Source organism: Tenrec ecaudatus, chromosome 10 (assembly GCF_050624435.1).
Source record: "Tenrec ecaudatus isolate mTenEca1 chromosome 10, mTenEca1.hap1, whole genome shotgun sequence".
Classification (NCBI taxonomy): Eukaryota; Metazoa; Chordata; class Mammalia; order Afrosoricida; family Tenrecidae; genus Tenrec; species Tenrec ecaudatus.
Window position 1 is genome coordinate 68,858,091 of NC_134539.1, and position 25,544 is coordinate 68,883,634.

The window sequence follows — 25,544 nt, forward strand, 5'->3', positions numbered from 1 at the left end:
AAAATATCAGTTACTCCTTGTTCCTGACTTTATCCTCCCCTTCTGGTCTGTGAACAGCTTGGATAACATATTAATGTTTCTTTTTATGCCCTCAGATAATTATCAACTATGCCTTTGTTTGGAACCTGTCATTAGATGCAGGTTATGTGACAGGGAGTGTATATAAACCTGCTTCGAATACAGTTCTGGACCTGGAGTGTCGATAGCTTCAGGGTCTTCAAATTCTAACTGAATCTTTTATCTCTAAGTTTTCTCATAGTAGATTGTGCCCCTCTCAAACCCATTTGATTTGTAAGATATGAGTTGGTCTAGGTGAATCTTACCAAATTGGATTTGAATAAATTTTGTTCTGTAAAAGGCCCTACTAAGAGAAAGAAAACAAAAGCTATCCATTAAGAAAAAATATTTGTGAACTAGGTATACAACAATGAGCTAAGATTTAGAATGTATAACAGTTGATTGAAAAGTCAACTAAAACAATAAACAATGTTAAGGAAAATAGGGATACAATCAAATGCTGGTGAGGAGGTGGATCATGCATACCTTATTGGTGTAAAATGATACAGGCCTTTTGGAAGAGAGTATTTTGGAAAATCTGAACATGCAACTATCATTTTTAATAAGTGAAAAAATGAATTGGCATTGTTATGCCATCTTTAATGTAATCCATGCGATATAGTAGAATGCATTGTCATAATCCTGGTACAGGCAATTCATTTGTTTGTACAAAGGAATGAGGAACCATTCTTAACCTGTAGCCAAGTGATAATAATCTGGCTATATTTTACAATTTGTGTCCATTTTCTAATTCGGTAAATATTTATTTCCTTTTTAAGTCATTTTATTGGGGACTCATACACTCTTTATCACAATCCATACATCCATCCATTGTCTCAAGCACATTTATACATTCGTTGCCTTCATCATTCTCACATTTTTTTGGTAAATATTTTAATTGTATATGTGAAATATATTAATTTAATAATATAATTCAGGATTCAGACGCTTGTCTATTGATATCACGTTAAGCCACTACATTGTACATAAAATAAATAAAGAAAAGAAATTCCAATGCCTTTCAATTCATTTTATTTCCAGGTATAAACATCTCTCAGGTAAAATCACTAAAACACTTCGTTTATGGGGTTTTATGGTTTGGGGAAGGTATTTTAAAAAAGCTCTATTATAGAGAAGTGTGGAATAAAAATGCTTTATAAGTATATATATATATATTTGAGAAGCCAGGTAACTAGATTATAATCCTGCTGAAGGAACTTATCTAAAATTAGAATATAAAATTAAAAAACTTGCATTACAATGTCTTCTGGTTATAATTCTTGAGAACATTAAAAAGATGTCTAGTTTCCTCCACACAGAGCCACCAGGATTTTTTCATAGTCTCCCTTGGTTTCATCCTGTTGATTCAAAAATATAGTATATTTAATGCTATGTAAAATGATAACCAATATATTTTAATTCTAGAATTATACATATTAGTAAGTTTAAGAACTCAAAAATCACAACATATAAATTTAGAAAAATGATAAAAAGCTATTCATTTAATTAGATAACATGCACAGCAGATAACTAGTACTTGTTGCACGGCTATTATATGAAAGAATAGCTTTCAAGATTCAGATTATAAAATAGATTTGGAATATAAATTACTCAGAATTCAGTAAGTCTATTTTATATTAGAGTCATTTTTTCCTGATAATAAAATGTAATACTATACAGAGTTGAATTAAGAATAACACAGTGCATTCTCTTATTGTATTTAAAGAAGGATGAGACTCTCAGTTTGTGATTCTCTTCTTTTTTTTGGAGGAGAACTTAGTCATTGATTCCTAAAGGGGATGCCGTCAGCCCTGTGGGACACGGGGGCGATCTAGGGAGCTGCAAAGACACTGAATTACGCTTGGTCCCGATGATAGACTATACTTCCAAAGTGTTTAATGGACAGGGGAATCTCTGAGTTATTGTTTTTTCTGACAGGGGGCTGTCGATCAAATACTTATGAAAATATGTGATTTTCGTTGTTCAATAAACTAATAAATTAGTTAAAATAGCTTTCTATCTTTTAATACCTTCAAAACCTATAGCTTTTATTTTAAGTTTTAGCATTGTAATGAGATAACATGAATATATTATATATAAAAGGATTTTACATATAACAAAACTGAGGAACATTTTTAGAATAATAAATTAGAAAATAATAAGTCATCAAATTTATTTGCAAAATAAGTCATGATTATTTATTTACACCAGCAAAAAGTCTAAAATATGTGGTTGCTTAACATATGCATGGACACCGAAATATTTCTGTGACTTTGGTTGAAAATGTGTCCAAATTTTAATCCAAATTCACTAGAGTATTTTACTGGTGGGAATTTAATGTACTCAGGAAGTATGCATCCTAATTCAATGAATCAATCTTATGTATGAAATTTACAAATTCAAGAAGTCAGTCCTTCTCATTAAATAAGTTGCAAAAAGATCGTTCATGTGTTGGGGCAGCAGTTTGAAAATGACAACCTACCAGGATGGCTTGGCAAAGAGAGACACCGTACATCTTCTGATAGAACGCTTTGATATCGTTCATATCAACTTCAGACCGGGAAACCATGATCCTGATCAGGGCCTTATCACGGGTTCCAGCACCCTGTTCAAAAAGATCGTGTTGGGTATTTCATATTCAAAACATATTGGTATCAAAGCAGGTGTGGGTGTAAAATGCAGCCCTTTTGCTCACCATGTATTCTTAGAAACTATCTCCTCCAAATACACAGCACATGTAGTTTACACAAGGGGTGATGAAACGACAAAAAACCAACTGCTGGATTGATTCCCCAGATAAACAGAGAGCTTTTAAAAGATCCTATGCATTCTGTCTCCAACCATTCCATACTTTAGTATATACATTATTAAGTAATTACAAATAAGGTGGACTTTCTAAATTTCACATCTAATCATGTTATTCATTGATTTGAAACTCTTCATTCTTCCAAGGAGCTGTGGTAAGCACAACAGGTTATAACTAACTACAAGGTCGGGAGTTCAAATCTGCCAGCCATTCTTCGGGGGAAAGATAAAGCTTTCTGTTCCCCTAGAGACTTACACTCTGGGAAACCCCACCGAGCAGGTCTACTCTGTCCTGAAGGGCCACTATGAGTCAAAAATGAAGCAATAGTGGGTCTGAGTACCAGTCCTCTTTTGCTCTTAAAGATAAGAACCAACCACTGGTTCAGCTAAAAAGGCCCTCCTTACTTCCACAACTTCTTCCTTTACATTGTGTACACTTTCTTCATTTTCTTCCAAGCATCACATGAGCTGTTTACTGTAAACTTTTGCAACATTGTGTTTCTTCTTCGGAGTTACTTTCAAAGTCTGAAGTAGAGGATCCTCTTCTCCTCTCTGATATTACCCAGTGTTCATCACGGCCCATCTTCATACCCACTGGATAAAAGCAGATGTGGTGGCAGCCTGCGCTGCCTTCGGTGTAACCTATAATGTACGTCATTTCATGTAACTGTCTTACTAGGACTCGAATCATTCGCTATCCCTGACCACTTCCTTATTTGGGAGTGTCAAAGGAAATACAAAGATAACCTCATTTGAGAGCTCAAAATATAAATGTGCAGGTGGGATCTTCTATCATAACATGAATGTTAGAGAATAAAGTACAAGTGGCATGATAAATGTGACATCTAAAATACACAACATATTCCATTACTTATAGAATCACATTTTAAAAGATTCAACTATTAATCTGTCCCACAAAAGACAGAGTAATAAAAAAGCCAAGAATGAAAAAAGAAAAATGAAACGTTGAAAAGGAAAGACTATAAAAGTCACGGCCACACCAGAAAGAGGTTCCTATAATCACACTCTCAAAAAAGAGATTATCCCCTTTCCTGTGCTGACTCAGGTTGTAAGGAAATTATCAGTAGCCCACAAATCACTTAAAAGCTCACCTTATTAATTTTATTAGGAGATCAATAACAAAGCTAAGGGAATTTTATTTAGCCATATCTGCAGTATATGGAACAATATTTTTCATGGGAAGATATTAAAATCCACATCATTTTCAAACAATATAAAATTTCGTGATCTTGAATTTTTAATAATTTCCCCCCTTAAGGAAATCATAGATGGTGTTGACAACGAATACTGAATATGCCCCAGGCTTCCAGAAGAACAAGCGTCTGTCTTTGAAGAAATACAGGGAGAATGATCCTTAGCACCGAGGATGCCAAGACTTCCTCTCATGTACTTTGAACATGCTAGCTGAGGGAGGAAGCATCCTTGAAAAAGGACCTCATGGTTGAGAAAGTAAAGGGTGAGTGAACAAGAAGGAAACACTCCTAGTGGCGGGCTGCCACAGTGGGCTAGCACATCATGCTGGCGAGGAGAGCCAGGCCTGGGTAGCTCTTTCTGTTCGACCCAGGAGCACCATGATATGATGCAAAAGGGTTTCAACAGCATCTTACAGCAGAAACAAGCAAACCATATAAACCCAATAAATACCTTCATGGCCTGATGAAGCTTCTCAGCAAAGAAAGCTGGTTTGCTTGTGGCACACTTCACTGTAAGAGAGACAAATTAGAGTCGATCTATTTATTGCAAACAAAAATGAAGCGTGCATATGAATGAAACAGGGAACATAATCTCTCCATGAAGATTTTATTTCTCATTCCTACTTCTAAAAAGGGGGAAGGTCTTAGAAGAAGATATTTTGCCATGCCCTGGATAGTGGTTTTGGAAATTCTTGTCTTTGATAATCATCAGCTCACTCCCAAAGCAACTTTGTTAGAGCTGTCCTGAGTGTATTGTCCTTGGAAATTAGAGATCTGATGGCATATAAATGAGTAGTTTCTTCATGTTATAGCAGCAATTATGACCTAGGGTGGGACAAACATTAAACATAATACAGCTGCCAAAATACTTTTCTTTGACCAGTCTTAAGGTTGTGTACCTACACCCAACCCATTATAAAGTTGATTTGCAACCTATATCTAGGTACACAAACTGTGATTAAAAAATGCTGGGTCCCAGGCCCCACCTGCATCTTAGGATTTTGAATCAGCATTTTAACTATATTTCCAAATGATTCCTATTCATATTTAGGAAGCACTGCTTTATAAGTTGGGCTGCTAACCCAAACGTGGCAGTTGGAAACCACCAGCCTCTCCATGGGCAAATGGCGAGGCTTTCTGATCCGGTAAGCATTCCCGCAGGGGAAACACACCGGTAAGTTCTCTTGGTCCTATAGTGTCACTATGAGTTGGAGTCAACTCAAGGGCATTGAGCGTTTGGGAGGCAGCTTTACAACCATCTTGCCAAGTTGTAGGAGGTGGCACAAGTTTCCAAAGCTGGGCAACTGGGACAAAGTTAAAACACAGAGAATTTTTCAGAAACAACTGAGACCTACTGGCTCACAGTCCCTTGAACTTGCCCAAGATTAGTCAGTGGCCAAAGCAGGCTCTATGACATCCAAAAACTTGTGCTTTTAAGGACTCTGAATTGTCCCTGTGCTGTGCTCTGCCTAGTTCTTTGCTTAGAATAATAATATGTGTTCAATAAATACTTCCAACATCTAAGAGAATACCTGTTATTATTAAGAAGATCCTCATACATTTTAGCTAAGTGTTCTCTACCATAATCTTCCATGCTGTCTCCATTGACAATATTCTGACTCCACTCCCTAGCAGGGAACTTATTTCCTTTGCCCTGGCCCCCTCATATATAACTGAGTATTGGGAGGGGCCATGGGGGAGATACTATTCTGTTTAAATTAATTTTTTAAAATATGAGGCATCTTATTAAAATACAACTTCAAGCTATGCTAATCTTACAACTTCAAGGTTACATACCAATAGCTGTGAAACACTTCTCAATGTCGCCTTTCATCTCCAGGTCCAGCACTTTGTTCATGTCATGCTGACTGTACTTGGTGTATTTCTGAAACACTGAAAATTAAGTTGAAGCTCAAACATGTGCAAAACATCTTGCCCTTTAGGAAACTTTAGCACAATCAGAACTGACTCAAAAATTCCTCCAGATGACTAGACTTCAAGATGCACTTAAAAGCAAACAAACAAAAGAACCCCACTTATTCAAATGTGTTTTCCTTTAGACTGTTATAAATGAACTCCCTCATTTCCTTGGCTATTCCTCTTTATTTTAGGGGCAATCCGCAAGGGTGGGAGGTGATTGAAAAAGGCATGTGATTGACAACCAGAACGTTTCCTACAGCAGAGCTAAGCGCATGGCAGATAGACCTTCCCTTAGAGAAGGGTTGATGTGGCCAGTTTTTCTTAAGATTACCATTATAAACCAGCATGCTTCACTTAATCATCATGCCTTTCTTTTTGTCTTGATTTCTAGGAGACTCGGGGCCACATCATGTGCCCACTGGTAAGAACTTGGTTTTGGTTATTGTTTTCTGAGCGTCTACACGGACTTTCATCATTTGGACTCCGTTTGAAAAATCTTTATAGCATTTGTATGTGTCTCTTTTGATACATTTTAGAAACATTGTAGAGGGAATAGAAAGAGTGAAAAATAATAAAATAATGATCCACAAGCCAAAGTTATAAAATGTGTGTCTCAAACACTATTGAAATACTACTAATAAAATTTGACAAACAGATAAATAGTAACGATGGATCGTGGGCACACCACACACATTTTACTTTCCCTGTCCTTAGCGATTCTCAAAAATGAAATGTTCATCTTCCCTAAGCATGTTCCCGATGCCAACGTCTTCCCCCACTTACCTCGGCGGAGATGGTTATAGCTTCTTGTGGTCAGAATGGTATTGAAAACATTCACATCAGTCCCCTTTCTTTTTTCTCCTGCCTCATATAAGGCCTGAGAAAGATAACAAAAAATAAACAAGTGACTATTGGCTGAAATAATCAGATCTTTTCCAAATAATTTTAGACAGTGGCTTTGAGTCCCACATCATTAAGAGTAGGCCACTAAGATGGAAAGCTTTTCAAACACAGGGACCCAAATTTGTTTGTCAAGTGTCTTCCACCGGGCCTCTCCAGGCACCTTGCAAATACTAGAGACTGAATATCATTTTCCAGAGTAAATGTTTACTGGATTAAATTTCTTTAAGCTCACAGTCTATATGAAGACAACTCTAAGCAACTCTCTAATATCCTTTTTACTCTTTATTGTTCCTATGTATTACCAGTAAATAGTACTAATAAGTCCACAATTTGATTTTGAATTTCAATCAGACCTGAAATTCTGATTCTGCAACTTAATAGTGAAGCCATATTAAAATGAGTCATTTAACTTTATTAAACTTCAGAGTTTCCTCTTTTGTAAGTGAAAAGTTAATCCATGTTCTATCACTCCAGGGACGCTCCCTGAACCGTGAAATGTTAATAGGCAGTATCAACAGACAGTTATCCAAACATCCTGGTAGTCTTAAAATAGAAAGTAAATGCAGAAAGACTACAAGTAGATTGGAATCATTTTAACTCACATGTTAGCATTTTTTTTGGGTCTGCTGCTAAGTCTCCATCAAAATGATAAAGCATTCCAAGAAGATAAGATGCAATTTGGAATTTTGAAGGGAACTTATCTGGCAGGGGTATGCATTTATTTAATGAACAGTGAATGCCTACTATGTGCAAGATAATAGTCTCATCATGTGAAGGAGTGAGGATTGAGCAGAATTAAATTTCCATGTGTTTTAAAGTATTTTGGTTAAATTATACAAAGACCTCTCTCCCATGAGAAATGGATAGGCTTATAATAACTTGCTTGTTTTTTTAAAAAGAGAAAGTTTGGACCCTCCAGTGGGAAAATTGTCCAAAGATTGCCAATAGATTGGTGTATAGATAATCATGGGCCTCATTATGACAATTGGTTTTACATTATTCAAATATCATTGCAATATTTTTCCCATATACACTTGCAACCATTAACTATTATAATAGTTGTGGGTAAAAGATCATTAGATATGCTTATCATTTCTACTATTTAAAATTACATTTCATGTAGTTCTTTTCTTTTGACCTAGTAAATGAAAATTTAGAGTTTCTTCAGAAAATCAGTCCTTGAGAATGATAAACCAACTCTTACTGCTCCCTTTCAATTTTCTCTGGCTTTATAAATAACAGGAGCTGTTGCTTTGCAAATAAAGCAGAACCCTGGTAGTACAGTGGTTATATATGGTCCTGCTAACTTTAAGGTCAGCAGTTTAAAACCACCAGACAGCTCTAGCAGGGAAAGATGAGGCTTTGTACTCTTGCAGAGAGTTCCGGTCTCAGAAATGCTCAGGGACAGTTCTACCTTGTACTATCTGGTCACTGTGAGTTGGCATAGACTTGATATCTGTGAGTTTAGTCTTTTTGGTTTATTAAAATAAAGCTTTCTTTCTCCTCCCTCTCCCTCATCCCTCCCTTCTTTCTCCCTCCTCTCCTCTCCTCTCCCCTCCCCACCTCCCTCCCAGCTCTCTGTTGTCCAAAGGTATGCATTATTCAGAGAGTGAACATTAAGGAGCCATTGGCCTCTGGAAGTTGTTAGATTTACTTTGATATGGAGAGCATGGCGTGGTAACCCTCCCATGGTAGGAAAATACTCTAGCCGTAATATATAGACATTAGCATACCCTGGCATCTGTGTCAGCCAAGTCGTCATTCACACCAAGATCCTCAGATCGGTCACCCTGGACAAAGGCAAAATAAATAAATAAATTACAACACTATTGTAAGGCATTTTCAAGGATGGAACCAAACGATATACTCAATTTTCCTAAAATCAGACCAATGACATTATATAGATAAAGCTTCATCTGATAGTTTCCACCAAGAATTCAAATCTAAGATTTTACTCTCTTATATTGTGAAAAGCATTGGAACTATACCTTGGCGAGAGAAAGCAAAGCCTTTTGAAAATCACCAGATGTGTCTGAGGTGATGTCTTTAGCCAGATCTCTCTTCAGTTCTGAAAAATGCAAAAAAAATATATTTTGTAATAAACAAATGGAGAGTAAATGAACCACTTATGTCTACAATGGTGATTTAAGATTTCTATCAAATAATTAAAAGCACATGGATTGTAAGTTTTTCCTGGACATAGATAACATTTGGTTGGAGAGATTTTATTTGTTTGCTATATACACTTTTCAAAACAAAACAAAAGATTTAAAAAATAAAATACATCTCAGATTAAGGGATTTCTTTAATGTATGTAAATCGAAAGCTTTGATCGAGCTTTTCTCATTATAATAATGAGGTAATTTGTTCTAGAAGAGCATTTTCTACTAAAGCTAAACTTAGTGAAAGTGGATCCTTGTCTCCCTTGTTAGCGCCTTCACAGCTTGGATGTAGTCTCTTAAGGCTGCTGGCATTTAATGTATGAGAGGTCACCCATGTGAGAGGGATCGTGCATTTGGACTTCGTTCCACCAAGTAAGACTGTTAATCGAGTTATCTATTAGAGCTTTTCAAAAGATTGTGTAACAGCATGCAGGAAAAATAAGGCCTGATTTGTGGCAGACGGGGGACTGGTTTTGCCACTATGACAGTTCACCTGCTTACACAGCCATCTCAGTGGACCAGTTTTTGACAAAAACCAGCATGCCTCTCTTGACCCAAGCACCTGACTCACCTGACCTCACTCCAGGCAACTTCTTTTTAAAAGGAAAGCAATTTGATGAGGTAGAAGAGGTGAAGAAAAAACTGAGGGAGGTGTTGTCAGCCACCCAAAGAGATGATGAAATTGTAGATTTAACTAATGTATTAAATGTCATGGAGAGTATTTTGAAGGTAATAAGATTGTTTTGTAAAAAATATTTGAATAGTTTTGAAAAATAATCCGATATTTTTTGGGTACCCCAATACATGTGACAAGCAATGCATGCTCAGTTTAATCTGCAGCATTTCCAAAGCCCCCATGGATCAACATTTGCATTCAATTTTAAGAAAAACAGATCAGACTTCCTTTCCAACGATGTCACTTGGAAAGCTAACACACTGCAATTTACCATCTCTGTAGACTCTGTTAATGTCCCTGATCTCTCTGTTAGTTCTTGATGTCAAAATTTCAATGAGCGTGTCCTCATCGGTGCCAAGGCCCTGAGTTGACAAAGAAAGGAAAAAAATGTGTGAGCAGACCTGCATTTAAGGGAATCATGTAGCTTCTATATTCTAAAATTTATGTGAGTCTTACATTTAGCAAACCTTTCCTATCACATTTCATAACTACAACAGTATATTGCATTGTACATTTGTATTTATGTTGGGCTGTGAGCTGCCTGGTCCGCAGCTCTGTGGGAGAAAGACAGGGCTTTCTACCCCGTAAACAGTTACGGTCCCGTTATCCGACAGGCTGTCATGATGAGTCAGCACTGACTCAACGGCAGTGAACTTGGCTTGGGTTGCTTGCTGTGCTACTGCTTGAAAAGAAAACGACTCAGCACTTCAAGGAAGGACATAAAAAATGCAGACCTATGACTCTTTACTGAAGACATAATAGACACAAACTGACGTGAACCATACATACAACCCTGATAAGAGATATTTTGTTCAAATCCAATGGTTTTACCTTCATGGCAGCGCGAAGTTCATCGGCGTCAAACTGGGCGGGAGTTTTCAATAGAGCCAAGGCAACTTCCTCAAGGTGGCCAGTCAAGGCTTTCTTTAGAGCTTCATCCAGGGGCTATGAAAAATCAAGTAGAGTCAGGGCTTCTAAAAGGAATGTAGAGGGAGCCCTGGTGGTGTAGTGGTTGCACATTGGGTTGCTCAAAGCAAGGGCAGCAGTTCAACACCTCCAGCCACCCCTTAGCAGGAGAGGAGGCTTCCTACTCCTGCGAAGAATTACAGCCTCAGAACATGTTTCACTCTGCCTCACATAGTCACCAGTCAGAATGGACTCCATGGAAGTTGGCTGGTGGTTTTATTTCATATACAAAATGCATCAGATATTTAAGAATTCTATATAACATTTTAGATCTAGACTTATTAAATACATCGATGACTTCTCTTAGGAGAAGATTCACAACCTTTTTACAGGGAATAAATGACACCACTGAAAATGGAGGGGGTCAAAAGCTAATAAGATGAAAATATTCATAAAGATTCTTTGAAAATTATGTATTAGTAATGCTTTCAATACCTAAGGCTCTTCTGACATAAATATAAATATAATATAAGCAATATAATTAGGTATTGACATTATTTTAACTTGTAATTATATTATTTTTTAAAATTACTCTTGTGTAGTGTAAAAGATATAACACTTTTTGTTTTTAAGCAAACAGTTCAGTTTGGTAAGAGAACATATTCCTCATTACTAACTAGCCTTGATGTTTATTATGTTCAAATTAAAGACTCATCTCTGAAACAGAACACCAAATTGTTGAAGAATTTATACCAAGACAAAAAATTTGTTAAAAGAAAGATCACTTGGATTAATTCAATTCATACCAAAATCGTGGTTTAGGTATAATGGGGAAATCGCGTGCCTCAAGCTCAGACTAGGTATGTTTACGCATCAATGTAAATTGAAATAAAGCGTCTATCCTCACAATTACCACGTACCTTTCCTTTCTCTTGGAGGTATGCAGCTTTGATTTGCTGGCGTTGCGCATTGGTTCTCTTAGTCAAAATGTCAATGATGGTTGCTTCATCCACACCTGGAAATAGAAGACCAAGCGCCATGAACTTGCTGTGTAGGGATGGCTTACCTGTTGCGCACATGCTGGAAACTATGCTAGTTTTACAAATACCAACAAGTGTCATCGATGGGAGACAGGTTTAAGCAGAGCTTCCAAACTAAGACTGAAGGGAAGAAGAGGCTGGTGATCTACTTCCAAAGATTACCTAATGTAAAACCATATGGATCATAAGAGAATATTTTTAGATTTGGTGCCTTCTCAGTTAGAATATACACTCAAAATACACACGGTACAAAGTAATGGATACAAACACTCTCATGATGATGAAGACAGCTCGAGAATAGGCAACCTTTTGTTTTGTTGCACATAACATTGTTATGAGTTGGACCCACTCAAATGCAATTAATAATTTCCCTGCAAAACAATTTCCCTCATCATCAATGATGGAAAAGTAAACATAAACCATAATATGGTTCATTATCAAGTCATTCTTCTGCTGCTCTGGTTTCTTCCCTCTGAATATTTACCTACAAGCACCTCAAGTGTGCCTTAAAAGAGCAAATGAAAATCCAATTTCAACAAAACACAAAACCACCACAAACGACCTAATTAACTATAAACTTTCATTTCTAGCAATACCAAAATTGTTTATTCCTTTTACTATTTTTCCAAGACAAATTTTTCTTTCTAATATGAATTCCATTTTATTTTAATCATTTTATTGGGGGTTTGTACAACTCATCAAAATCCATACATCCATCCATTGTGTCAAGCACATTTGCACATTTCTTGCTATCATCACTCTCAAAACATTTGCTCTCTACTTGAGCCCTTGTTACCAGTTCCTGATTTTTTCCCTCCCTCCTTCTCCCTTCTTCCTAATGAACCCTTGATAATTTATAAATTATTATTGTTTTCATTTCTTACACTGTCTGATGTCTGCCTTCACCCACTTTTCTGTTGTCAATCCCCCAAGGAGGGGGTTATATGTAGATCATTGTGATCGGTTCTCCTTTTCTGTCCCACCTTCGCCTTCCCCTCCTGGTATCTCTACTCTCATTGTTGGTCCTGAAGGGTTTATCTGTCCTGGATTCCCTGTGTTTCCAGTTCCTATCTGTACCAGTGTACATCCTCTGATCTAGCTGAATTTGTAAGGCAGCATTGGGATCATGATAGTGGGGGGCAGGAATCATTAAAGAACTAGAGGAAAGTTGTATTTTTCATATGAGGCCTGGTAGGGCTTGATCAAGAGCAATGTAACCAAGAGGAATTACTGAAACTCAAATGAAGGTTTAACATGATAGTGGGACATTAGAAAGTAAAACAAAATAGAGGAAGGAACTAGGAGGAAAAGGACAACTAGAGAGGTCTAAATAGAGGCATGTACATATGTAAATATAGTTATATATGACGATGGGGAAATAGATCTATGTGCATATATTTATAGGTTTAGTATTGAGGTAGCAGATAGACATTGAGCCTCCATACAAGTACTCCCTTAATGCAAGAACACTTTGTTCTATTTAACTGACATTCCATGATGCTCACCTTCCCGACATGATCTCTGAAGACAAAGTAGGTGCATAAGCAAATGTGGGAAAGAAAGCTGATGGTGCCCAGCTATCAAAAGATATAAGCATCTAGGTCTTAAAGGCTTGAAGATAAACAACATCTAGCTGAGAAGCAACAAAGCCCACATGGAAGAAGCACACCAGCCTGTGTGATCACGAGGTGTCAAAGGATTCAGGTACCAGGCATCATCAGAACGAAAAATCCTATCATTGTGAAAGAGGGGAAGTGTGGAGTGGAGACTCAAATCCCATCTGTAGGCATTTGGACATCTCCTTACAAAAGGGTCATGTGGAGGAGATGAGCCAGTCAGGGTGCAGTATAGCACTGACAGATTTTTTTTTCTTGCTCTTTCATATTTCCCAGGCCATCATGTAAAAAAATTAACAATTAAATAGAGTTTTCTCAATAAGTAACACTGTCCTCCTCCTTGAAGTTATGTGATGCTGATGGCATTTTCTAGGGAAAATCTAAAGTGCTATTGATAGATATTCCAAATTAAGTGTCAAATAAAACCAAAAAATGATATCAGCCTATAAAGTGTATTACTGCACAGAATGTCAGAGAGTGGATTAGAAAGTCGTTCCGTTCACATGACTGAGGCAGGGATTGCTCTTGGCCTGTGGCAGAGCCTGATCCTACTTCAAATCCTAACCGTGAGCAGACATACTGAGCTGGGAAGGATATCCCTTGCTACTGAGAAAGGAAACGCATCGTCACGTAACCTCAAACGAGTGACTCTTTCCATTGCACATGTGTGGTTTTCAGTTTCTATCTCCACTGGGAAAGGTCCAGGAAGGTCTGCATTCATTACCTTTAACTGTGATTGCTTTGTGCAAGGCAGCAACATCGGAGGCTGGATTGAAGGAAGGATAAGGGCTCACTGCGGACCCAGGGCCACCTTTGGAGCCCTTCACGGTTTTCTGTGGATGAGAGAGAGGTGTGTTAATGTCCATTCATGCAATAATAGTTTCTATTTTAATACTGCAACAACGTTATTTTATTTTCCCTTTACTTACAACGTATTCCTGCTCCTCATTGTCAATAAACCAGGCCTGCTTGAGGAATTCAGATACCATTGTCATCTTTAAAGAAGTTTCTACAGGGAGAGAAATAAGTAGATCCGTGAACAAAATATAAATCTCTCTCTCTCTCTCTCTCTCTCTCTCTCTCTCTCTCTCTCTCTCTCTCTCTCTCTCTCTTTCTCTCTCACACACACACACAAACACTCATTTTACTGCCACCCATTGGGGTTCTAACTCACATCAACCCACAGGGTGCAGGGGAATTACCCCCATAGACTCTTCAAAGCTGTCAATCTTTCTGGAAACAGATAAATGTGTTTCTTTCCTGGATTGGCTGGAAAGCTGGTGGGTTCAAATCACCAGCCTTTTGGTTAGCAGCCAAGCACTTGATTACTTTTAGGGTAACCTTATCTTTATGTCCCCAAAAAGCTACAAAAAAGGTTCTTGTTTTTCTGATTGCATTTTGCTGTGTTGTTTTTCAAAGGGGATCTCATCCCGATAGAAACCCATGGTATCCGTTCAGACGCCCGACTCTTGCTTGGCAATTTCAGCCCCACTAACGCTTTGGGGTCAGATGATTGGACAGGAAGTGGAATGAGGAGCAGTTGATTCATTCAACTCTGAACGTATCGTGCACCCACTCTCTGTCAGGCACCGGGAGTATAGAAACAATAACATCATCCTTGCTCTCAAGAACCTAAGAGCCATTGTGTGCTTTCTGTGGGAACACATACAAGGACTGAGAACATGTTACAGAGGAGGTTGGGGTTGATCTCAGCCTATCTTGAATCCTAAGGCACAACTGACCTGGCAGATGTTGTGCAATGAACAAAACAGAGGAAGCCTTGGCAGGGCTCAGAAACGGTCAGACATTTGTTAGAACATATATTGTCACGCGCTCTGAACAAACCCCAACCCATTGTCATGGAGACAATAGGACAGCGCAGAATTACCTATGTGTTTCTAAGGCTGCCAAACTTTAAGTTACTGATAGCCTCATCTTTCTCCCTCAGAAAGCCCAGGAGATTTGAACTGCTCACCTTGTGATTAGCAGCCCAGTACATAACACACTACACCAGTAGGTCTCCTGGAGGCCTAGCAAAAACGTGTAAATGTTTCCCTAAAGCTTTGTGAAAATATTGATACTTTTAAACAAGAAATGTTCATAATTTCGTGTATATTTCAGAAAGATATTTCTGCTTGTGGCACAGCAGATGGCTAAGAGGAAGACCACATAGAAGACTGGCGGTTATTTATTAGGTCGTTGGGGAGGCAACTTTAGATTAATGAGGGTTTAATAGAAAACAGTGGATACAGACAAAGCATAATGTTTATGTTTGCACAGTCAAATCTGAAAAATAAAAGTGCTGAAGTGAATTCAGACTCAAAACACTAGCCATATAAAAAAATCCCATATATTTCACACCAAACTCTTGTCAGTTTTGTTTCCTTTCCATTCCTTGATAGGAAGTTAGATTTGGTATTTGGGATAATTGCTAAGCTTCCATATCTTCCTATCTGAAATGTCTGAATGCTACTTCTATTTGTTTTTCCACCCAATGCACCATCACAAGTACACACACAAGAACTGTGAATAAAGTGATTTTGTACCGGATTCTTGCTCTAATAGGAAGTACTATATTGAAGGCAACCTCTGTTCTGAAGGAAATGTCTTGCATTGTTATTGTAGTTGGGCAATGGATTTATTTAATGAGTCAGGAATGTTTTAAACCTGACCCTAGCCAACAATGGAGGCGTTCCTTATTCTGTCCACTGGAAGAGTAAGCAGTGATCGTTAGCATCTGGGAGTGCGTTTCTCAGCGCTCATTCTCAAGATGGACACTGGTCTTTCTCTCCCGACCTACTGCATGTGCCCGTCTAGAGAAGACTCATGAAGGGGATTGTGGACAACATGGGTCCACTTTACATTCCTGATAGGAAGCTAAGGGACTCATGAGCAGTAAACTGGATTCCTTCACTGTATATTCAAAGCATCAATCCACACCAGCTGAAAAGTAAGTGAAGCTCCAAGTAACAAGATTAAATACATGAGGGAAATAATATGCAAAACACATACTATCTCCCCTTGATTAATCTTGAGGGCTGTTTAATTTTTATTCTGTCATCTGTAGGAAGAACCAATAAGCTGCTCATTCACTTGAAACACACTCTTTCTATTAGTTTCTAAAGAGTAGTATGGTGTACACGTTTTAACACAGTTTAGATCCAGTTGCAGGCATAAGCTGGTACAATTGCTGTTGCCCGTGAAATTTCCTATCCCAAACGCCTAACTGCTTAATTGGTATGCCCCAAACATAACACCAGTTCTGGTAAGTTTCAAGGATGTGAAATTTCCATTTCCATCATCTTACCCACACCCTGAATAAAGCTGAATCCTTAAAATGAGCAATATGATTTGTCACTTAGCAAAACGTTCCCATCCGTTAGGGAAATATATTTCCTAGTAATGGCAGTCTTCTTGATTAGAAAAGAGAAATGCAAAAGAGACAAAGCCCAGACTGAGGCTGTTGTGAAATGCAATGGGGTGCCCCGCCAAAAAACCTTGTATCTTTTTCAAAGCTATATAGTTACTTTTTTTTTTTTTACAAAACAACCTTATCACTTTCAAAGTGCTCTCCATTATATTTAATACATTTGTCAAATCTGCAATTCCATCCTGGGAAACATTTTCCCAACTCATCTGTTTGGATAGCTGACAGAACTTCCCATGTTTTTTCCTTCATCTCTTCTACACCATCAAATCACTGCCCTTTCGTGTCCCCCTTCATTTGCAAAAACAAAAAGAAATTGCACTGAGCAAGGTCAGGTGAGTTAGGTGCATGGGGCAAGAGAGGCATGCTGTTTTTTGCCAAAAAATGGCGGAGACGGCTGTGTGCACAGGTGCATTGTCATGGTGGCAAACCCAGTCCCTCATCGGCCACACACCAGGCCTTTTTTTCTTGCGCAGTTATGCAATCTTTTCAGAACCTCTAAATAGAAAACTTGATTAACAGTCTGACCTGGTAAAATGAACTCCAAATGCACTATGAATAGACACTTTCATCCATTTGGGAAGATGACTGCCCTCCAAAATGAGGTTTGTCATGAACCAACACTTCACCTTCTCGGAAATTAGACAACCATTTGCACACTTGAGTTTTCCTATAGAGCTGTCCTTGTGACCTGTGTTCAAGATCACAGGGTTTCTGCAATATTTCTCCAGAACAGCATACAGACTTGCACAGCCACACACCATTCTCTTAAATCACCCATCACAAAAAACAAAAAAACAAAAACAGGTTTGGGTGAAACTGCTTTTGTGAAAAAATTCACTGTGACTATAGAGAACCTTCCCAGGCGACATCACCAGGTTCACTAACTCAGAACAAGTTACTCGATGCTCTCTTAGCAGGAAAAATGCATACTACAAAAGCTCTGCCCATCGGAGTTCCCCTCCAGTTTTTTGAGGGGTACCCCCCTGTACACTATTAAAGATGAAAGTTTTCCAAAATAGGAATAAATCTTTTCAAAGGGTTTTACTGCATCACTTTTTCCACCTCTAAAAAAGTCTTGCATACTGTATTGATTTTTTAAAAATATCAACAACACTGGAGCATGACTTGGAAAACAATATTGCTACATTTGTTATATCCCACACACATACACAAAATAAGGAGAGTGAGTAATTTATTTGATTCAACTGAGATGGCTGCATAATATATATCCTGGCTTCCTAGATTTTAGTATGAACTAATTTGGATCGTTTAAGGGCATGGTGTAGAAATAAAAGTGCTAGAATGGGACTGTTCTTAAGCAAGAAATTAGAGGCAAAAGGGATCCCAAAGAAATAACATCCCTAGCTCTTAGCGAGGTTTAAAAACTCAAAGATCATTGTGGCAAGATGCCAGAAATTTCTTAAATGGAAACAGAAATTTTTCATGTACTGCCTGCCAGTTAACTGCCCAAAGCCAATTTCATGTGTTGACATGTGCAACTCTGAGCAGTTGTGACATGCCTTACAAATATCACAGCAGCAAGAAATTAGCCACATTTTATTGGTAAGCCGCTCTGTCTAGCTCAGCCTCTAAATGCTATATAAAAGTCAGCCTTTGGAATTTGATAAAACCTATTTATCAACTTGAAACTAGCTCTCTTTTATTTTACCATAAATGAAATAATAGATGCAAACATTTTTTTTCATGTTAGATAATCCTACTCTTAAGGAAATGATCTGGTATAGGAAATAGAAATATTAGGTCAGTAAACCAGTTCACAATCATATTTTTCTTTCTGATTTTTTCATGGCAGTATTTAAAGTTTATAATATGTATTTAAGAGCCCATTTTATTAACTTATTCTGGCTTAAGATGGTTTTGCTACCCAAAAGTGGCAAAACGAAATTTATTTAAGATATTTTATCAAACTGGATGGGCTAAGTGTTGGGCTGTTAATCAAAAGGTCAGCTTTTCTAAGATGAGGCGGTCACCTCCCATAAAGTATTACAGTCTTGAAAATCCTATGGGACAATTCTCGTCAGTCCTATCGCATCTCCATGAGTGGGGATTGACTCGCCAAAGTGTTATTTTTATATACCTCTATATACACACACAGGAGCACTGGTGGGGTAGTGTTTATGAGCTGGGCTGTGATCTACATCATCAACAGTTCAAAACCACCAGCAACTCCATGGGGAGAAGACTGGACTTTCTCCTCCCATCGGCAGTCAGGCTCAGAAACTCACAGGGGGTTACTGAGTCTATGACAATAAGTTTTTTGCTGTTGTTGTTTTGTTTTGGGGAGTAAGAGAGCCCTGGTGGTATATCAGTTATGCATTGTGCTGTTAACAAGGTTAGTAGTTTGAAACTAGCAACCACTCTTTGGGAAAAGATGAGGCTTTCTACTCTATAGAGAGTTACAATCTCAGAAACCCACAGGGGCGGTTCTACCCTATACTATAGGGTAGTTATGTGACATCGTGTTTGGACTTTTGATAAGAGAACCCTATTTGTCTTATGTATTAAGAATTTAACAAAGGTTAATACACATAAAAAGTATGTCCAGGATGGGAGTCAGAGAGGTGTGCCTCCTATATAAGCCCTACCTTAGAGAGATCACAGCAACGCTGCAGGAGCAACACACCCAGGCTTACTGCATGGTTTCCTGATTTTAATCACTGTGCTGTGCTAGTGGGGGGGAGCCCTGGGGGCAGAGTCATTAAACTGCTCAGCAATTGTAAAAGCGCCCTAGAAGGGCACTGTGGCAGTCTGCTTCCTAAGAAGTTCCAGTCTGGGAACCCAAGAGGCAGTTTACTCGGCCTTACAGTGTTAATATGCGGCAGAACTGACTCAGAAGCGAAGACTTCAGTTGTTTTCTTTTTGGCGGTTGTATAAGCGGTTCCTTGGATTTTAGGATACACAGAACAGAATATTTTGAGGCGTAGATACATCAAATGTGCAACGCTCCACTAAATGTTGCAGAGAAATACAGAAAAGAAGGAGAGGGGACTAATACAGAAAAGCAGGAGCGGGAATCAGTGATAGAACAGATGTAATGAAATGTAACCGGAGGACAGAAATAACGCATTTACGGTCATTGTGTAATATGCTTGCATTTTTTCCCTGAGGGTTTGGAATTACTAAAAAAAATCTGACCTCAAATTTCATTTAGTCTCATGGAAGGTTAATTACAGAATTTGTGACAAAGGAAGCTGAACTAGGTCCATCAGAGTTCTGCAATGACAGCAACATCTACTAACCTTTCCAAAGGGCAACAGCATCATCCCCGTTTTCCAGCTAGGAGGCAATGTGAGTCCAGGTGGCACAGTGGTTATGTGTTGGCCAGCTAACTGCAAGCTCTGCAGTTCAAAACCACCAGGTGCTATTTGGTAGAGAAAAATGGGACTTTCTACACCAGTAAGAGTTAGTCTCACAAACTCACAGGGGCAGTTCTAACCTGTCCTTTAAGGTCTCTATGAGTAAGAGCTACTCCTCGGAAGCAAGGTTGGTTTGTTTTTTAATCAGATAGTGACTGGTAAGAATCAAGGCAATAATTCATGCCTTTTGAGTCCCAGGACTTGGAAACTATATTCTTTTACAAACGTTCCCCAAAGACAGTAAGATTGATGCTATTTTTTTTAACAATCCATACTAGAGTATGACATTATTAGCAGCCATACTTAGAGACGGGTAGTTTCAGCCCAGGCCTAAGGAGTTGATTTTAAACTCGTTCCAATGTATACTAGGAACCTTGGTACTATAGTGGGTGGTTAAGTGGGCTACTAACTGCCATGTCTGCAGTTCGAACCCACCAGCTGTTCAGTGGGAAAACAATGAGTCTCAGTAAACCCAGTTCCTGTGTGTCCTAGAGGGTTGGAATGGATTCAATGAGCTTTGCAAACTTTTGGTCAGATGTGTACAGTTCCCCCCACTCATGTATGTGTTTCATAAGCCCTTCTTACACCTTTCCATATAGGAGAAGGGAAGTGAACTCATCAATAGCCTGGCTCATGAGGAATCCATGTATGAGATACGCTCAGGGATGTTTTTCCTCTGACTCAGAACAAGGTCCTCAAATTTTTTAAAAGGGGCCAGTTCACTGTCCCTCAGACCATTGGAGGGATGGACTATAGTTTAAAAATATATGGACAAATTGCTATGCACGCTGCACATATCTTATTTGAAGTTAAAAAATAAAACAGGGCAAAAACACCCAGCGGGCCAGATAAATGTCCTCAGCGGGCCACATGTGGCCCATGGGGCCGTAGTTTGAGGACCCCTGGCATAAGGTGTTCTCTTTACTTCATTCTTCCCTCACACCTATGTTCCTTCCCTCAGGTACCTGCGACATCTAAGACTTGCAAAAAAGCAACCAGAACCACTAATATCCTCACATCATTCAGAAAGAATTTATTGATATCTCAACACTAATCTGGGTCCCTTGTGTTCCCTCATAAAATGCCCTGGTGGCAGAGTGGATTGAGTATTGTGCTGGACGGGAGCAAGTCTGCAGTTTGAATCAACTAACCACTCAGAAAGAGAAAGCTGAGGCTTTCTGTTCCTATAAAAATTTACAACATTAGAAACTCTAGTGGGGAGTTCTATTTTGTCTTTGTGCATCCCGATGAGTCAGAATGGACTTGACACTGGTGAGTTTGGGTTTGGTGTTCTCCAAAATTCTGCCTGCTCTCCTACACTAGCTTTTATTGGTGTACTTTTCATTTACTAACATATAGAAAGCGCTCTAGCAGATCTCTATGATGTGCATATACTATGTATTATGCATCACCAATCTTTGGGGAAAATGCCTGATACTATGAATATAAAGAAATATAGTTAAATGAATAAATGGTGCATCATTTTGAGTAGTTCAGGAATTTGTGAACTGTGAGTTTTCAACCCTCCCAAACAAATCTACACTTAATTAGCACATATTTTCCACCCAAAGTTGTAAGATACTGTATAAGAATTGAGGAAATCTAAATCTTATTGTTTCTCCTGAATTGGCTAAATGACCTCAACAAAACATATGTAAATTTTCCAGAGGCTCTTCATTTGTATAATGGTAGAGTTGAAACGAATGAATACTGTCCAAGATTCATTAGAGCTATGAAATAATATTGGGAACACCACTTAGGGTGAATAGAGGTGGAGACAATGAGCCTAAGGAAGTAAGGCATAATATGCATCAGATCTGTTCTCATCTTGATAAAAACTATCATCGAAAAATAATAGTTCCCTTTGTTTGGTGTGGATTTTAAATTGACGTCATAAATTAATGTGTTTAGGGAGGATTCAAACAACCAGTTGAGTCAGCGAACATCATACACAAATTATGTTATGAGGGCCTTCTGATTAAAACAAATATATTTAACAAGCATGAAGCTCCAGATGATTCCTTAATAATGCTATTAGTGAGCATTTTCTCAACATTAGTCAAGTGTTGATATGCGTCAGATGTGGTAGAGCCTGGGGCTAGGGTGGGAACTACTTCTCTGGGGAATAGGCCATTCCAGAACTTGAAACTAACATTTTACTGCTTTAGAAGAATTTGCCATGTGCCTTGTCTCATAGCTACCAAATACAAAGAGGGAAACATGGCTTTCCCAAAGTTTATGCATATATTTAGGCAGAAGCATGGCAAGAAAAAGTACAGCTTTTTAAATTACTTAAAATGAAAAAAAAAAGAAGCCCTGGGAATCTGGATATTTACTTTAACATTCAATTTGGTTTAAGAGGGGGACAGTACTGAAGGAAAATTTGTAACAAACAATAGATATGTATGATTTATAATCTCTCCCTTTTGCAAATATATCCAACACCATTAACAACTCTAGATTTTCTTTGTACTTTTCTAAGCTGTTGGGGGGTCATTAGCTATTTCAGCTAATGACTGCCCAGGTGCTAATTAAACAGGATCATTGGTGGAAGGCTCCCCTGGAATTCCATAGCGTCCAACTAGCAGACACCACCCCAGAAATACTTTCTTTCCCCTTATGCTTGCCAGCCCGCTCTTACAAAGCCTCCTGGTGACACACAGACCACAGACACAGGTGGCCACACCCTGTGGAAAGAAACCAGTAGAGTCCCTGTTATTAAAGCTGCCTAAGGTAAACATAACGTGCATTTGAAAAGGTTCATTACTAAGGGCATGAGGACCACTATGAGGGATGAATCTACTTAGTGCCTGCCCTGACAAAGCAAGACAACAGGGTACTGCTATTTTGAAGCAATTCCCGCAAACCACTCCTGCCACTTCAGTTCTCCTGGGTTCAGCCAGCATCCCATCAAGATTCCCATCAAGATTTCCATTTGACGCACACAGAGCTCTCTGGGAACATTTGAGAGGAAAACACATCTTTTCCTGCCTCTCCATCATAACTCACATGCAGTACAATAAGCAGTGCGTACTGAGGAGCGTTAACTTATTTTTTTAAATTGTCTATCTTCTTTCCCTAAGCCAAACAGTATAATTTGTGGATCCCCAAATGTAAGCGTCTAACACCATTTTATCAGAATATTTGCAATGGAATGACAGAAGCAGTTACATTTAACCTAGTGCTGGGAAGAGTTTTCAAAACAACCAAAACTTCTTAAAAAGAAAAGCAAGACTTACTTTTTTTCTGCCTTCGTGCAAAAACTAGAGAGATTCTTCTCTGGAGTTCTGGTCTCTGGCAGTGGAAGGAGGCTTGGGCTTCTGATTTTATAGGACTTGAAAGGAGGCCACACCTAGCAACCAGAAGTTAGTAACAGGCTGCTTTTGTTTGAAGTTCCTGCCTCAGCCTCTTCCAGAAACTAAGTGAAACCAGCCTTACAAACAGCTCTCTGAATCAATCATAGCTAGTGCTTAAAGGAAGAGAAATGGAGAATGCAGTCCCTCTTACTATGCAACTTTATTCCGCAAGCTTTTTCCAGAGGAGTAAAATGTAACAGATTCTCAAATACTCAGTGGTATTTCCTCCCCACCCGCCCCCAATCTGACCCAGCGGTTGGCACTCTTTCATTAAAGAGTTTGAGGAAGTAAAATAATTTTAAATTTTGCTTAAATATTTAAAACAAAATAAAACTCAGTTTTGAGTCAGCTCCATCACTATTTACCTTTGCAATCATGAGACATATTTAACCTCTCTGAACTGGTTCCTATGGTTTTTAGTAAAATAATGTTTTTAGGCTGCCGACCCACTAGAATTCTTCTGACAATTGAGAAATTATTTGTTATGGAAAAGTTTAACATTATTAGGTGTTCCATCCTTTTATATTTATATCTTATCAGCATTTTCCTGCTTTAAAATGTTTCAATTTTTAAAATTTTGTATGACCTGTTTTTAGAAATAAGAACTATAAAGAAGTCAAAAATAAGAACTATAAAGAAGTCTTAAAGATGTGAACAAAGCTAAGGCTGAAATAAGATAATGTGGGCATTCAATTGAAGTAATGCCATGAGAGAAAGGGTTGTCTCCATTAGTTCTGTTGTATATAGTTCAGTTATGTATAAACATTGATACAAATAAATCTTTGACATTTTAGAATTGTTGAACGATTAAACAAGGAACTAGACTAATAAATGGAAGGGATTAGTGGAAAAGGATCTCCTAGAACAGGTATTGTATGAAAATTCCCAAGTGACGTAAGGGTGAAAAATTGGTTCTGGGAACCTCATTAATGATTCACTTTTATGATTTATGAATCCTTACAAAATATTATGTGATATTTATATTAAAGCATTTGGATGAACGTGCATTCTTAAAGCATTGTAATTTGATTTATATTATACTTTAGAAGTTTCTTCTTTTTTTTGGTCTTTTCCTGATAGACTACACATATAGAAAAATACACATATGGAAAAATAGCCTAAAATTATTTCTTGAGAGTTTCCATATCTGTTAAGTCACTTACAGTTCAGTCTATGTTGACTGAAGGAAAATTTATGAATCTCAAAGTAGAACTGTTCTCCATTGGGTTTTCAATGGTTGATTTTCTTCAAAGGCAATTCTGGGTTGATTAAGCCAGATTGTGGCATGTATCATAAGTATACAGCCCTAGCAGCTGGTGTACTGGTCTACATGTTGGACTGCTGACCACAGGGACAGCAGTTCAACACCACCTGCTGTTCCACAGGAGAGAACTAAGGATTTCTACTCCCTTAATGAGTTACAGTCTCAGAAACCCAAAGGGACAGTTTTGCCCTGAACTGTCAATTGAATGACAGTGACTTTTGAGTTGCCAATTAGTCTGTACTGAAAATAAGACTGAATTGGTTACCTAATTGATTGATTGATTGCTATCATTGTGAATAATCTTTAAATATGTAGACCAGTTGTTTATGTCGCAGTTTAGTTAGCTGTTAGCAGGAAAAAGAAAAGACGATTTCACAAAGTCTGTTTGCTATCTGTACTCCTAATGTTGTTGATGGAAATGTTGACATATTCCACAAAATGAAACGCCTGTGAAATGAAGAAAGAACTCAATTTATTTTGTAAAACAAACAACTACTTTTAAGAACTGCACACTCTTTGTTGTTGCTACTGGTAGCATAAACCCAGAGGAGTTATTGTATGTATTTGGACTTGTAATGCACTGGTAAGATAGGTAATATTACATTACCTATAATAGTAACAGTAACACGAGTCCTTGTGGCAGTTTTTCCCTTTCTTTCTCTTTTTAAAGTGGAAGATCAGTTCTCTAGAATTAACTTGTAGCTGTAACTTTAAGCCATGTTGAGATAAAAACAAACACAAGGAGAAAGGGGAATCACTAGTTACGTAGAGCTAGTACTGAGAATAAGCTGTTAGAATTTTTTTTCAGACAGAAAATG

General features: G+C 38.1%; 1 protein-coding gene across 1 annotated transcript; it reads right to left on the reverse strand.

The window, feature by feature from the left end:
• Nucleotides 1–1,072: 1,072 nt before the first annotated feature.
• ANXA1 (annexin A1) lies at nt 1,073–23,517 on the reverse strand. Its single transcript, XM_075560538.1, has 13 exons — nt 23,346–23,517; nt 14,229–14,308; nt 14,024–14,132; nt 11,564–11,658; nt 10,569–10,682; nt 10,009–10,099; nt 8,888–8,967; nt 8,633–8,689; nt 6,780–6,873; nt 5,874–5,969; nt 4,528–4,586; nt 2,540–2,662; nt 1,073–1,415 (listed from the first exon to the last, which is right to left on the reverse strand). The coding sequence occupies exons 2-13, from the start codon at nt 14,292–14,294 to the stop codon at nt 1,359–1,361; spliced, it is 1,041 nt and encodes a 346-aa protein (XP_075416653.1). The 5' UTR covers nt 14,295–14,308; nt 23,346–23,517; the 3' UTR covers nt 1,073–1,358.
• Nucleotides 23,518–25,544: the final 2,027 nt, after the last annotated feature.

Excerpts from the sequence above, each read along its gene's own strand:
- ANXA1 (XM_075560538.1), bottom strand. The coding sequence starts at position 14,294 with ATGACAATGGTATCTGAATTCCTCAAGCAGGCCTGGTTTATTGACAAT. Across the intron at positions 10,100-10,568 it reads AACTTCGCGCTGCCATGAAG|GGCCTTGGCACCGATGAGGA; the intron begins GTAAAACCATTG and ends TTGTCAACTCAG. Across the intron at positions 8,968-10,008 it reads TAACAGAGTCTACAGAGATG|AACTGAAGAGAGATCTGGCT; the intron begins GTAAATTGCAGT and ends TGCATTTTTCAG.